At 42.9% G+C, this 13,813-nt stretch overlaps 1 protein-coding gene across 1 annotated transcript in view; it reads right to left on the bottom strand.

Moving 5' to 3' along the window:
- Nucleotides 1-1,383: 1,383 nt before the first annotated feature.
- The window catches only part of CORO7 (coronin 7), a 304,349-nt gene continuing 291,919 nt past the window's right edge, over nucleotides 1,384-13,813 (bottom strand). The window contains exons 24-28 of the mRNA XM_077449252.1: nucleotides 13,277-13,393; nucleotides 9,519-9,654; nucleotides 7,703-7,794; nucleotides 6,404-6,490; nucleotides 1,384-3,955 (exon numbers count right to left, since the gene is read on the bottom strand). Coding sequence (XP_077305378.1) covers nucleotides 3,950-3,955; nucleotides 6,404-6,490; nucleotides 7,703-7,794; nucleotides 9,519-9,654; nucleotides 13,277-13,393 — 438 coding nt within the window. The 3' untranslated portion in view covers nucleotides 1,384-3,949. The remainder of the gene's footprint in view (nucleotides 3,956-6,403; nucleotides 6,491-7,702; nucleotides 7,795-9,518; nucleotides 9,655-13,276; nucleotides 13,394-13,813) is intronic.

Genomic DNA, 13,813 nt, shown 5'->3' with positions numbered 1-13,813 from the left:
CCCCTTCCCCCTCCAAAAAAAATGGCATGCCAAATGTGGCATGTCCAGGGGTCACTAGTACTTAAAGCGGAAGTTCCATTTTTGAGTGGAACTCCACTTTAAGAGCTCTCTTGGATGAGTGGCCAGGGAGCAGTAGAAACAGGCAGTTAAACTGTGATTTTACCAGTTCCTGCCCCCCAAATTGTAACAATACAGCTGGACAGCACTGTACTCATGCTGGTAAATGCTTGTCTCACAGTGGTGGCTCAGTCCCTCAATCTAGTATTGCTTTTTGTCAACACACACACATAAAAAACAGGGATCCAGGAAAGAGAAATAGCGCCTCCTGAGGCCTGTCAAGTACCGCTATACTGCCCTCTAAAAAGTCAGACATTTTGACTGTCGGGGTCCTATGTGTGATATGCCCCTCCTGTCTCTCTAAGCTCCATCCCAAAGGTAACTCCTGTGTAGCCAGACAGTGCAGAGGTGCTTCCAGGTCCCATAGCAGTACCAAAGTCTGCTTTGGCGATAGGTCTGCCAATGCCATTGATTGGTCTAAGAGCTACCTAAAGTGATGTACAAACTGAAGTGTAGCTGAAAATAGTACTTTATTTAGGACCACAGATGCCTATTAAGGGTTAAAAAAAAAACCCCAAAGAGACCGTTTCTCCTTCCCTTTCCTTACCTAGTCTTATGCCCCGTATACACGATCGGATTTTCCGAACAACAAATGTTGGATATGAGCTTGTTGGCTGAAAGTCTGACCGTGTGTATGCTCCTTTGAACATTTGTTGTCGGACCTTCTGCCAACAAATGATGGCTAGCAGGTTCTCAAATTTTCCGCCAACAAAACTTTTTTGTTGGAATTTCCGATCGTGTGTACACAAGTCCGATGCACAAAAGTTTCACGCATGCTCGAAATCAAGCAGAAGGAGCCGCACTGACTATTGAACTTCCTTTTTCTCGGCTCGTTGTACGTCTTGTACGTCACTACATTTGTAATTGTTGCCCAACATTTGTGTCACCGTGTGTATGCAAGACAAGTTGGAGCCCACATCCTTCAAACAAATATCCAATCCCACCCTACCCTCTGTCACAACCCCCCCCCCCTTTTTTGGGGGGGTTTTGTTTGTCAGTCTCACTAGGTCTTGGACCTCCAAGTCCAGTTATTAATTTCCACTCCTGGCACTTATGCCCGATGCTTCTACTATTTGCTTTTACACTTTGAAAAAGTGTTTTTTCTGTATTTACGTGAAATGTAATGTTTTGTACCCCTGTGCATGACTATTTTCCCTTTCTTTTCTTCAGACTTGTACTTTGGTATTGTTTTATTGAATAAAAACTATGGTACCAGAAAGAAAAAATAAATAAATGCAAGAAAAAAAAAACAAAGACAACACAGAGTGACATTTTGTAAATTTTATTAGAAGTATAAGGCAGACCCCGCTCTGCAGGGCAGATTTGGCAGTGCCGCCGGTAATCCCTGTGTTAGTAAAGTATATGGCTTCTATGACAGGTAAACATTGGACAGGGAATCACCAGAACATCTCACGAGGCTCGTTCCCTTATTTCAGACTTTTCAGTAAAATGTTAGTCCCCAAAAACTGATGTTTGAGCTTTCAACACATGCTGGATGGCTGGTTCACCCTCCAAGTTCTTAGTTTTCTTTAGGATTCTGGTGTTTTATGCATATGAGGCTACAACTATACTCACCATATGTGGCCACTGTAATGGGGTCTTGCTATTTTTTTTTTTGCACTTTTAATTTATTTTACAATGATTACAGGTGGACTGAAATTTCTCATGATGCAACAAGGGAATGTCCATGGCTGGTATGTAGAACCAGGATCTCCAGCAGATAGACTTTACTTATGAAGACCACAAAATGTGGCAAGTCAGTGGACGATTGAACTCACAAGTGGCTGTCCATAACCAGAATATCACTACTGGACAGAATAAACCTTTAAAAAGGCAATGACAGCATCAGAGTATGGACGCTTCCATTGCTGACTTGTTTTTGAAGGTACAAACTGTTAAGCCCCATACACACTATCAGATTGTCTGCTGATTTTTTCCATCAGATTTACCAAAACCATATAATATGAGGTCAAACCTTAGGGGTTTCAATGTGTATGCAATCAGGCAGGCCCTTGTACTACATGGTTTTGGTAAACCTGAAGGAAAAAATCAGCAGACAATCTGATAGTGTGTATGGGGCTTTAGGCACTTATCTTTATCGGTGATGGCTATTTGGGTAGGAAGCACGTGTTCCATGTTGTAGCCTTTTGACATATGTGTGGTTTTTAGGCTTCTTGTTGGGCAATAGGTGCCTCGCCAACTACTGGGGGACCTTACATTTGGGCCCCTTTCACAAGGCAGTCTATTCACCCCTATGGGCCAGCGTCTGTAAACGGACTTGTGTCCGTTTACACCTGCCTACCTCCAATCTAATCAGGTCTGCCAAACACAAACGGAAGGAGATCCTTTCTTCTCTGTGTAGGCAGATTGGATCAGAGGGTGGTCAGAAAACAGACAGAGCGGAGTCCAATTACACCAGGCTGCCAATAGAGCAGAGAGGGCTCTCTTTATGTCTGCTATACATAAACGGAGTGGATACGGACCTGTCATCCACCCGCTCTGCCCCAATCAGCAGGGGGATCTGTGAGCTGATCCCCTTCTTATCGGAACGCAGTCCGCCCTGTGTGAAAAGGAGCCTAAATCTTGAAGTGCGAAAGATAATAGCAACCAAAGAGACAGACCCTGCATTTATTCCAATTCTTCGGTGCTGCATTATTTTTTTCAGTTTGCTTCTTGGAGAGTCACTAACAAATATGAAGCTAAAAAAAGTGTCAGGACACCAAATATGCACATACTTGTCCCTGGCCAGAGTTCCCATCAGGCCTGGACTGGGACAAAAAAAATAGGCACAGGCATTTTAGACTGAGCAGCCCATTTTTCCAGGGAAGGGGATGGTTGGTGATAGGACATTCATGGAGCTGGTCCTCCACTCTGTAATGTAAACAGGCACTGTGATATAAAAGGAGGGGCATTGTAATAATTACAGTGCAGCCCCCTTTATATCACAGTGGCTGTTTACATTACAGTGCCCCTAGCAGTCATGCCCCCCCTTTTTTTCTCTTTAATCACAGTGCCCCTTTTTACACTCTGCCCCCCTGCACAGTCCTATGTTCAACAGGGTAGAGACAGGATTCAGCCTTTGTGTCCTCTCCAGGGTCTACTGCCCTGACGAAAATATAATTCCTATCAGCAGTGTAGGGGGCAGGAGGACCTGCAGTTCTGGACAGAGGGCGGGAGCTGCCCAACTAATCATGCATTTTTTTTTTTAATGGACCTTTTAGAAAAAAGCTTGATATGAGAGCTCTCCAATGAACAACACAGTAAAGTAACTGAAAAATTAACTAGGTGGCAAAAGAAGCTCTCAAAATAGTTACCAGATCTTGATGACAGAATCCCGGCATATAAGAAACTGGCAGGTGAGTCAGTATCAGTTTTGGGTGGACTGAACCAGTTAAGCAGCTAGTCTGGGCCATTAACTGAATATGTCATGCAGCAAGGAAAGGAATAGAGATGTCTGCTTTTGTAAACGGTTAGAGTAATGGGGAAAGGGGGGGGGGGGGGGTGGTAAAAAGGAAATGACATTTGTGCTTATAATATCACAAGTGGACCACGTTCTTGTACACGACAGGCAAACACTGTACAATGATCTCACAGGTCAGATGACCAGCTTTTCGTGATGCCTGTGTACTTGGCGCACAGTGCACAGCTCTTGTGTACCATGTAGGTCCGGGTTTGTGACTGGCCAGGAATGCTGGGAGTGTGTAAACAATTGGCCTGAGTTTATTTTTCCCTGGGATTGGAATGTATTCGCTGAACCGCCTTCCAAGCCATTTCCAGTTACACGGGAGAGGGGGAAGAGGTGAACAGGCAGCTGGGAGCATCGGGGTCACCGCTAATCCTGCAAGAGACAAAACACAGACCTGTGAGCCAAGACCTGCTCTATGCAAAATAATGTGTGTAAACAGGAACAAGGGAATGTGCTAACATGTGGACTATGATATATATATTATATCTATATCTCTCTCTCTATATTAAAGTATATTAAAGTTAAAGTGGAAATCTCTTTTCAGTGTTGAATTGAGCACTGGCGGGGAATTATGGGATTAAAACCTCTGCTGATTTTTTTTTTTTTTTATTGCTGCCAGTATCCTCTAATATAGAAAGTGATGGGAAATTTAAATATTAGTCTTGTCACAGAGGCAGGACGTGATTGCTGATCTTGCCATGGAGACACCTTTTGCTGCTAACTTAAGTTAAGCCAGCAATAGATGAATAGAAAAAATATGCCAGTTAAGCAGTAAACATGTATGTACAAGGCTGAATGTACCCAATTTGAATTATCAATCAACTTGGGTACAACCAGCATGTTGGATTTTTACAGCCGATTATTGCCAGCAGCCCACTGTGTGTTCTCCTGGACAGGATGGCTCCCCTCTACCCCCTGGGAGCTATTGTTTCTGTCTGATAGTATTGTGTCCACTTCACATTGTTACCATCAACACTTACTGTATTGATGGGAGAATTGAGCAATATTCTTTCCTGCAACCCGCGGCCAGCCTTAGGCCTACACAGTTCCCACCGAATCAGGCAAAAATTGAGCCATGAGTGGCCCTTAAAGAGGAAGTAAACCCTGATGGGTTTACTTCCTTTTTTCCCTGCAAAGGTAAAGCATAATGGACTACTATGCATCGCATAGTAGCTCATTATGTGTCACTTACCTGACACAGGAGCCAGCGAAGTCGCCGCTGTCCCCTGTAGTCCGCCGCATCCATCTTGCTGGTGGCGTCTCGCAGCTCCGACGAATGACAGCGGAGAAGCCGCGATGACATCACTCCCGCGCATGCGCACGGGAGTTCGCGTCTCGCAGCTCCGCCGCTGCCATTCGGCGAAGCCGCGATGACGTCACTCCCGCGCATGCGCACGGGAGTCGACAAATTAGGCAAATCCATTCTTGGACTTGCCGCATTTAGTGCTCCTGCGCGCCGCTGTCTACGGCACATGCGCCGTAGACAGTGGTGCCCATTTTTGGGCAAATATCTCCTAAACCATATAGGTTTAGGAGATATTGCTTGGACCTACAGGTAAGCCTTAATCTAGGCTTACCTGTAGGTCAAAGTGGTTTGAAAGGGTTTACTTCCTCTTTAACAGCACCACTCAGCTTGACAAATGTCGATTTAAAAGTAGACTGAGGCAGGTGAAAAGTATCAGCCAAGCAGTGACTACATCCTATCAGATGCAGTCACTGTAACCCCAGGTCACACTGAATGTGGCTCTGAAATCGTGCAACCTCAGTGCAATTTCAATGCTGCAGGACAGTGCAATTTAATATGCGGCTTGCCGACATCTGTGTGATGTCATGCACAGATGTCAATGCAAGTCGCACATAAAAATGCCAAAAATAGTGCAGGAACTATTTTTCAAATCGTGCTACTTTAAATTGTACCTATTAGGATGGTGCCATAGAAAGACATTAGATGCAACTTCGGGTGAAATTTGTAAATCGTATGTCACGCCGGTGTAAACGGGGCTAAAGGTATTTAGGCAGCTATGGGTGCTGCAGCTCTGTAGTAGGTGGCAGAGGAGAATCCTCCATCCACGCTGTTTAGGCTCGGTTCACATATGAGCCTCATGCGGCTCACAGCAGGGATCCGGTGCGTCCTGGTTCGTCATTTCAGCCCGAATTTTGGGATGAATTCGGGTCTGAAAAGGACCAAAAGATGCACCACACCCGCTGTGAACCGGCTCCATGGAGAGACGGTGAAAATCTCCTGCTATTGCGAATTGGATGTGGGAGTCCCAAATCCTATTCACAATGGTGTGAACCCAGCCTTAGTGTGGAAGATGCGATCTATTGATATTCTCATTTAGACTACTGTTGGCTGAACTAAAGAGGTTTACAGTAAACGTGTATGGCGAGCCTTAGAGAGGATTTCCCCTGTATTGGCGAGATTTCCTCTTACTTCTTTTTGCATCCCTGCAACAGGAAGTGAAAAGAATTCTCCCTGAAGAGACAAAGTCAGCATTAAAACCGACAGGGGTCTTAACACTTTATTGTGTTAAACCCAGAACCTCACACATAGCTAATACTGCCTGATGTGTTCAATGATACTTTCCTACAGGTCTCCATTTAGATGTGTCCCTATTATCCAGCCTCTGCTGTGCTGGTCAGTCTCAGCGTATTCTTCACTGTGAAGTTTTTTAACTATACAAATTATGCTATATATTCAGATATGTCATGAATTTCCTTATGTAGATTGATGAAAAAGACTGCAGCGTTGTCCAGTCTCTATAACATCTTATGAAGCGAACCCCACAATAAACATACACGGCCATAAAGTTTACTCACCCATTCATCCTCATCTACTCCTTCAAAGGCATCCTGGGGCAGTGGATCATCCCGGTTGCCTAGTTTTGCCACCATCGCATTCAGTAGCTAAATAAATAAAGTGTAATTTAGTGAATGTATCTCTACTCATCCATATTGAGGATTAAAAAGATTATATCAGAAAATAAATCTATTTTTAATGTACATCATCTCTTTGCCTACAAAGAAATCTCAGGTTGTATTCTCAGAAAGAACTGGTTTACCCCTCAAAACTATATCTTTTGAAAGAAGTAAATAAGTTAGAGTTGCAAAACTAAAATCTGACTGATTGACTGAAGAGGGCAGTCAAGGTCTTTTGGCATTCATCTCAACTGTACTTGGCAGAACCTGCAACATATATAGCTATCCACGGTGATGGGGAAAATCTGACTAATGCGGTCATTCAGTTTCCAACATACATAATATTTAAGCGGAATCATACATGAGCCAACCCAGGAATCACCTTTGACATCCAGGGAACATAGAGCTTCCCTAAAAATAATTATTGCTTATAGCGTGCCAGAAAAACATCTGAGCCAATCCCTTAATATTTTATGGGGAATAGGTTGTTATCACACACATGGTGAATTTAAAGGATAAGTTCACCTTTACGAAAGAAAATAATAAATGCACATTTTTTTGCAGGTAAAAATATTTGCATTTATTTTATATTTTTTAGGAGCCTGTATAGAATTGCACCCGCATCCTGTATAGCATTTACACCCCAGCAGATCGTGAGTGTAATGCCAGGCTCCTGCAGACTGTCTGTTCTTATGGGCAGGCAGTTACTGAATGACAGGAAGCTCAATGAACTACCTTTTTGTGCTCAAAAGCGCCCTGGTAGTTCACTGAAAACTACAAGCCATCAACCACAAAGGCTGATGGTAGTTGTAGTTCACTGATTCACAGGGATCTGTAAATGAATGATCTGGCTTGTGTGGGCAGAATTGTGACAGCAGGTGCAGGAAGAATATCCCCGGCACGCTGTCACAAGGTGGGGGGGGGGGGGGTCAGGGGAATGAACATGTTACACCCTAAATATGGGTGTAACATGTAACATTTTCAGAAAGCTGAACTTATCATTTATTCATCAATCCATGACCAGGCCCCCGTGGAGCTATGATAGTTCACACAATGGTCAGATATCTCAACATGCAATATTTCATGCAAGATATTTTCTTGTCTACCGACAGCTTAATGCTTGCATTATGTGAGTAAATAAATAACCGGCATATGATTACAGCATAATATATAAAACATAATCAACTGTATGGATCAGACCTCCTCCTTCTTCTGCTCATCAGTCTTCTCCTGGAGATATACAGAAGAGGGGACAAACTTCTTGCTTGGGGCTTCTTTAGGAGCCTGGCTGACTGGAGAGAGAAAACAAACTGTGAGCCCAGACAGAGGAAGCAGATGCTATATAATAGAGGTATCGGATGCTATATAATCAGGATAAAACAAGCTGGGATCAGTGAGAGATGTGTAAATTTCATGAGAAAAAGAATTTGCCACTTTTATAAGAATTAACAAACATTAGGAAGAGAAGATCCAAATTCCATCACTGAAAAAGCAGTTAAGGTGTGTAGGCAATCACTAATACAGTACTGAACTTTGATTATTTGCATTTTGGCCTATTAAAGAGGAGGGCCAGCTGAAGATTTTTTTTTTAAAAGTCAGCAGCTACAAGCACTGTAGCTGCTGACTTTTGATAAGCACACTTACCTGTCCAGGGTGCCTGTGATGTCGGCCGCCTGAGGCCGACCCATCTCTCGGCTCTCGGGTCCCGGCGCCACCATTCGTACTAAGGGAAACAGCCTTGCAGCTTCACTGCCTGTTTCCTACTGCGCATGTGCAAGTTGTGCAGTGATTTGTGAATGGGGCCCGTGGTGTTCTGGGACACACAGTTCTCAGAACACAACGCACTCCATTCCCCAGAATAGAACATGAGGAGGAGCAGACTGAAGATCACCGCAGAATAGGAAGAGGCAGATTAGGACGATCTGCCTAGCAACAGGCATTTCTGGCAAGTTAAAAAAATTTTTTTTTTCAAATGTTTTTTTAATGTATTTAAAGGATTGTTTTTATATATTTTTTTGTTTTTTTAGGGTGGCCCTCCACTTTAAATACCCCCTTTGTCCGGTGCATTCTTTATCAGATCTGCAGAAGTTTGAACTACAAGCACCCTCCTATGTTTACTAAATGAGAATAAAAGGAGGGCATGTTTTATAGTCCTAGTTACAGTACAGTGAGTGACTGTTGTCACCCTAATACAGAAAGTGTGTTACTGGCAGGATCACCAGATAAAAAATACAGGGTTGACGGGTCTGCAAAGTATATTACTGCTGGTGAGGGGGCTTTAACGTGAACCTGTTGCTTTGTCCTGCAAGGAGAAAGCACAGGTTTGTTTTAAAGGAAGCGTGTACTGAGAGAAACAGATAAGCTAAGCTGCCATTTTTACCTACTTAGGAAAAGCTACTTGGCTGGAGTCATAGACTTGAAACCAGAATGCAGTAGATGGGTGAGAGTGAAATCAAAATGCCTGATCTGCATTCTTGTTCTGGATCAGTATTCCAGCAAGTACTAAAGCCAAGGGATCAGCATGACAGCCAAGCAACTAGCATTTACAGAACAAAGTCAGCAGTGGCAGTCTACATATTGCTCAGACACTTTCACGAAAGCTGGAATGGCCAGGTTGAAAAGAGCAGAATAAAAGTAAACCTGTCAGGAGGAAAACCTTGAAATTGCCATTTTCCTTCTAAAAATACTAGTTTCCTGGCTGTCGGGCTCATCCTTTGGATTTAAAACTTTGCGTTACTAATGTAGGACAATGATGCAGATACAGACATGCGACTTTTCCCAGATTCTGCTGATCTGCATTCTTGTTCTTCGGTTAGTAACTCAAAATGAATTGAGGCCAGAAATGGCCTGGAAACTTGAGTGCATAGAAGCAGGTCCATCAATAGTGGCCTTTTTTTTTTTTTTTTAACAATACAAGCTATTTAGTGGCCCCTCCGATCGTTTTGCTTTCTTTTTTCAGATACAGTGTTTAGAATATCAAATGGGTATGACAGCAATGACCAGCAATGTCTACTACCTGGAGTCATATCTGCAGGACATAGATTAATGGTACGCTGCTGCTTGTCTTTCCCGCTGAGCCACTCTGCTGCAGACAGTGCCGGTTCCCAGGTCACACGGGTAGGGGGGAACACATCATCCTGAAAGAAATCTTTCTATGGAGAGAAGATAATAATACCAATTGGACACTGCTCAATTCAGATATAGATTAAAAAGCTTACGTTTTCAGTATTTCAGCTTTTTTTCACATCCTAACATGCGATATCATGTTTTTATCAATGCAGATAGACAACAAAAAAAGCCATCTATAATGTATGTCTAATAGGCCTAATTTCAGACATCTAAGACCTGGTTCACACAGGGGCGACTTGTCAGGTGACTTAGCCGCTTGACAAGTCACGTTCCGTTCTGTACTATGGAACCACTCTAATAGGAACGGCTCAAGTCGCTCCCACTTAGAAAAAGGTTCCTGTACTACTTGGGGGCGACTTCAGGGCAACTTGCATTGACTTCTATACAGAAGTCATTTTGCAAGCCACCGCTGAAGTCGTGTGCAGGTAGCCTTACAGAGTCGCACTGCAAGTCGTGCTGCCCCTGTGTGAACCGGTGTTCTGGCATATAGTGTCCTACCATCAGATACTGTCTGCCCCGTACTGCGCAGAAGCAGCTTCTGAAAATCTCAGAAGATGAACGGCGCCTACACCGTGAGTCGAGGTGGTAGCCCCACCATCCAAGCGGACATAGGGCTGCCGATATTAGAGGGCCGCTCGCCACGCTTCGGGCTCGGCTCTTTTATATTCCAACTCTATGTCCACTTGGATGGTGGGGCTAGAACCTGGACTCACGGAGCAGGCGCCGTTCATCTTCGGCTATTTTCGGAATCTGTGTGTGCTGTGTACTGCGCATGCACAGTACACAGCGGACACTATCCGATGGGGGACACTATATGAAAGGACACCGGCTCTAAAGGTATCTGCAAAAGTCAGCAGTGTAAATACAGGGAAACAGAAAAGAAATACAGTTGTTAAATACTTAAATACCTATTGGCCCATGACTATATTGGACTGGCTCACTGGCAAATAGTATGTGTGAGAAGCAAGAAGAACAAAAACAGAAATAATGAAGAAAAAACAAAGCTTTGGCTGATCAGAGACTGATATTTGTGCAGCATTGAGGACATTGAACGTTGCTGCAAATATGTGTACCTTTCTGTGTTCTGCACTTCATACCTGTCAGCAGATTTTTTTTTTAATTCTCTAGTTTTAAAGTAACAATTTCAATTGACCTCATGTGCTTGGGTTTAATTAAATTTTTTTTTGCAAAAAGTAAATATATATTTTTTTTCAGCAATACATTTTTATTGAGTTATGCTGTTATACATGTTTTACATACAGTGTGTGACACAGAACAATCAAGCATACAATTAATTGTAAATAAATTGGTTAACCACATCATCAACAATAACCTGAGGAAAGAATATCAATCAGTAGTAACAACTACCGGTAATAAGTGTATCAACCAAAAATAGGGTATGTCATTGAGATACAAGGACTCCACATCCAAGTGAATTCATGCATAGAGCCTGTATTTTTATTTTTTTTCATCACATAGGGAACAAAGGGAACAAAAAGTCCCCTGTGTGATGTTTTTTAGGTGACAGTTCTCTTTAATAGTCTAAAAGACCCTGCATGTCTCCTTTGGGCTCCACTGAAAGTTTAGCAGTGCAGATCGCATTGCAAAACATTCCTCCTGGTAGAGATGGGCTCAGGCGTGTTCGAAATCCCACATGCCTGATGCCGCCAGGAAGCTGACACTGTGCACGGCTAATCACAGGCAGTGAAACATTTCCCGGTCCGCAGCATAGATGTCACTTTCCGGGTCACAGCAAAAAGGGGAGGAGAGTAGAGATATGTCCATCCCCCCCAGCTCCTGGCACTCGCCATGTTGGTCTCGGGTCCACAGATGGGCAAGCGGAGCCTGAAAAACACAGCACGATACCGGGGGGATGTGTGAGCAATCATGTGGCAGAGCAGCCGCCTGAATGCTTTTAATTGATGGTCAGAAGCCTGCCTCTCAGTATCACACACAATCCCGGTGGCTACAGCCTGGCAGTGAAAGGGTTACAGACCTGGCAGCAAAAGGGTTAAGGTTTGACAAAAAAAAAAAATAGAAGCTGATTGGTTTCAATGAGCAACTGCACCAGATTTTGCACGCTCCAGTTTTAGTAAATCAAGCCCTGTGTTCCCTCTAGTATTTAATCTGACAGTTGTAATTAGATTAAGTAGATTAAGACTAGTAGATTTTCATACAAACATTTGTACAAAAATTTTCAGTACATTTGATGATTTGACAAATTACATTTGAAAGTACTTCAAACTTTAATTTGCTTTCAACATTTAATTTTAAAACACACGGACCAGAATAAAACTACAAACACTGTCAGAAATGTATTTGAAAAAAAAAATCATTCTGCTGCTTAAAATTTTCTTGTCACTGCAGTCAAAAATTAATGTTGATATGACCACCAGGAGGATTAGAAAATCAAATGTTTCAAATTAAAGCATTTGTTAACAGTAAAAAAAATGATGAAGATCCTGTTCCTTTAAAGCATGTTATACAGCACAGTGCTTGTGCTGAATATTTTGGCCCCCTGTATTACCTGAAATACCTGGCTGATCCTGCCAGTTTCTACCCTCCCCTCTGTACGCTGACCACAATATATCAGGGCTGCTGAGCACTGACACCATTGTCAGCGCACGTACCTCCGTCATACGCAGCAATCTGCAGCTCTCCTGTCTCCCTCTGTCCTCCTCCTCCCCCTCCCTGCCTGTCATCTCTCACTATCGCTGATCTGCTCCTCTCCCCACTGCTTCAAAACTAACTGATCGGTATATCATCCCCTCTGACACATAAAAAGCTGTGTCCTAGTGCCTATGCTTTATATATATATATAAAAAAAAAAAAAAAGATTTCTATCTGTTTTAACAGCGTCTTCCATCAATCACGTAACTCCGGGCTCTCAGCAACTCTCCTCCCTGCCTCTCTGATGTCAGTAAGGGTATCTCAGCTCCGCCCCCTGAAGATATCATATTGGGAAAGCAGAGATCCTGGAGTCATCTTATCGCTGGGAGATGCTGTTACAGGTAGAAATCTTAAAAAAAAAAAAAAAAAAAAAAAAATAAAAAAAAGCACAGGCACTAGGATGCAGCTTTTTATCTGACAGAGGGGATCATATAAAGATGAGATAGTGGCTTAACAACCACTTTAAGATTGATGAGGTACTTTCCATAAGCTTGCAACTGATAATTCGAAGTGGAGGTTTACCTGTATCATCTGCCTATACTGTGGCAGCTATATTGTTCAGCTGTACCTGCTGACAGTGGAGGTTATTTACTAATACCAGATAGTGCAAAATCTTGCACAGCTCTGCACAGAAACCAATCAGCTTCCAGGTTTTACTGCCAAAGCTCAATTGAATGAGCTGAAGTTAAAAGCTGATTGGCTACCATGCAGAGCTGCACCAGATGTTGCACTCCCTAGTTTTAGTAAATCAACCTCACATTCTCTTGTGACTATGCACAGTCTATCTTTATGTGTGTGGTGTGTGTCCACTTCCCTGCCATTCCAATATGATGTATTAGGAGGCAGCATAGCTTTCTAAATTTCCACTGGCAAGATCATGGGAGAAATAGATACACAAAGATAAGAGAAAGGTCTCAATGGCGGCACAATACAAAAAAAAAAAGTTTGAGAGACACTGATCTAAGTGATACTTACCTTAACACGTGGAACGCGGAAAGCTACAGGTTCAAGTGAGCTAGCACAAAGACGCAAAGCACGCAGAACCTCCACTTCACGCACAGCGCAATCTGTTTTCCTCAAAAACTGTAAACCCTGGAATACAAAAGACAATAAAATATCAGAGCATTGAGAGGTGCATTTAACCCACTTCAGCTGTTTTTGCATTCCTATAAATTTATATGGGGAGAGAATCAGTTCTCATATGAAAAAAAGCCCATAGACACAGGTCCAAATAGTTACTACAGAGCAAAAAAGACACTGAAACATTAGTATATCTTAAGCCCAAACCATTTTTCTTTAAAGTTTTGAACAGGGTAGGGCAGTGATGGCAAACCTTGGCACCCCAGATGTTTTGGAACTACATTTCCCATGATGCTCATGCACTCTGCAGTGAAGTTGAGCGTCATGGGATATGTAGTTCCAAAACTTGAGCTGCCAAGGTTCGCCATCACTGGGGAAGGGTGTCCTTATGACCACTTAAATTGTTAATAAAGGGATAATCTCCCAATGAGG

The sequence above is a fragment of the Lithobates pipiens genome, unplaced genomic scaffold, assembly GCF_037356315.1.
Source record: "Lithobates pipiens isolate NorthernLeopardFrog02 unplaced genomic scaffold, aLitPip1_a1.2 Scaffold_22, whole genome shotgun sequence".
In the NCBI taxonomy this organism is placed as follows: domain Eukaryota; kingdom Metazoa; phylum Chordata; class Amphibia; order Anura; family Ranidae; genus Lithobates; species Lithobates pipiens.
This window is presented reverse-complemented; position numbering and strand designations above follow the sequence as displayed.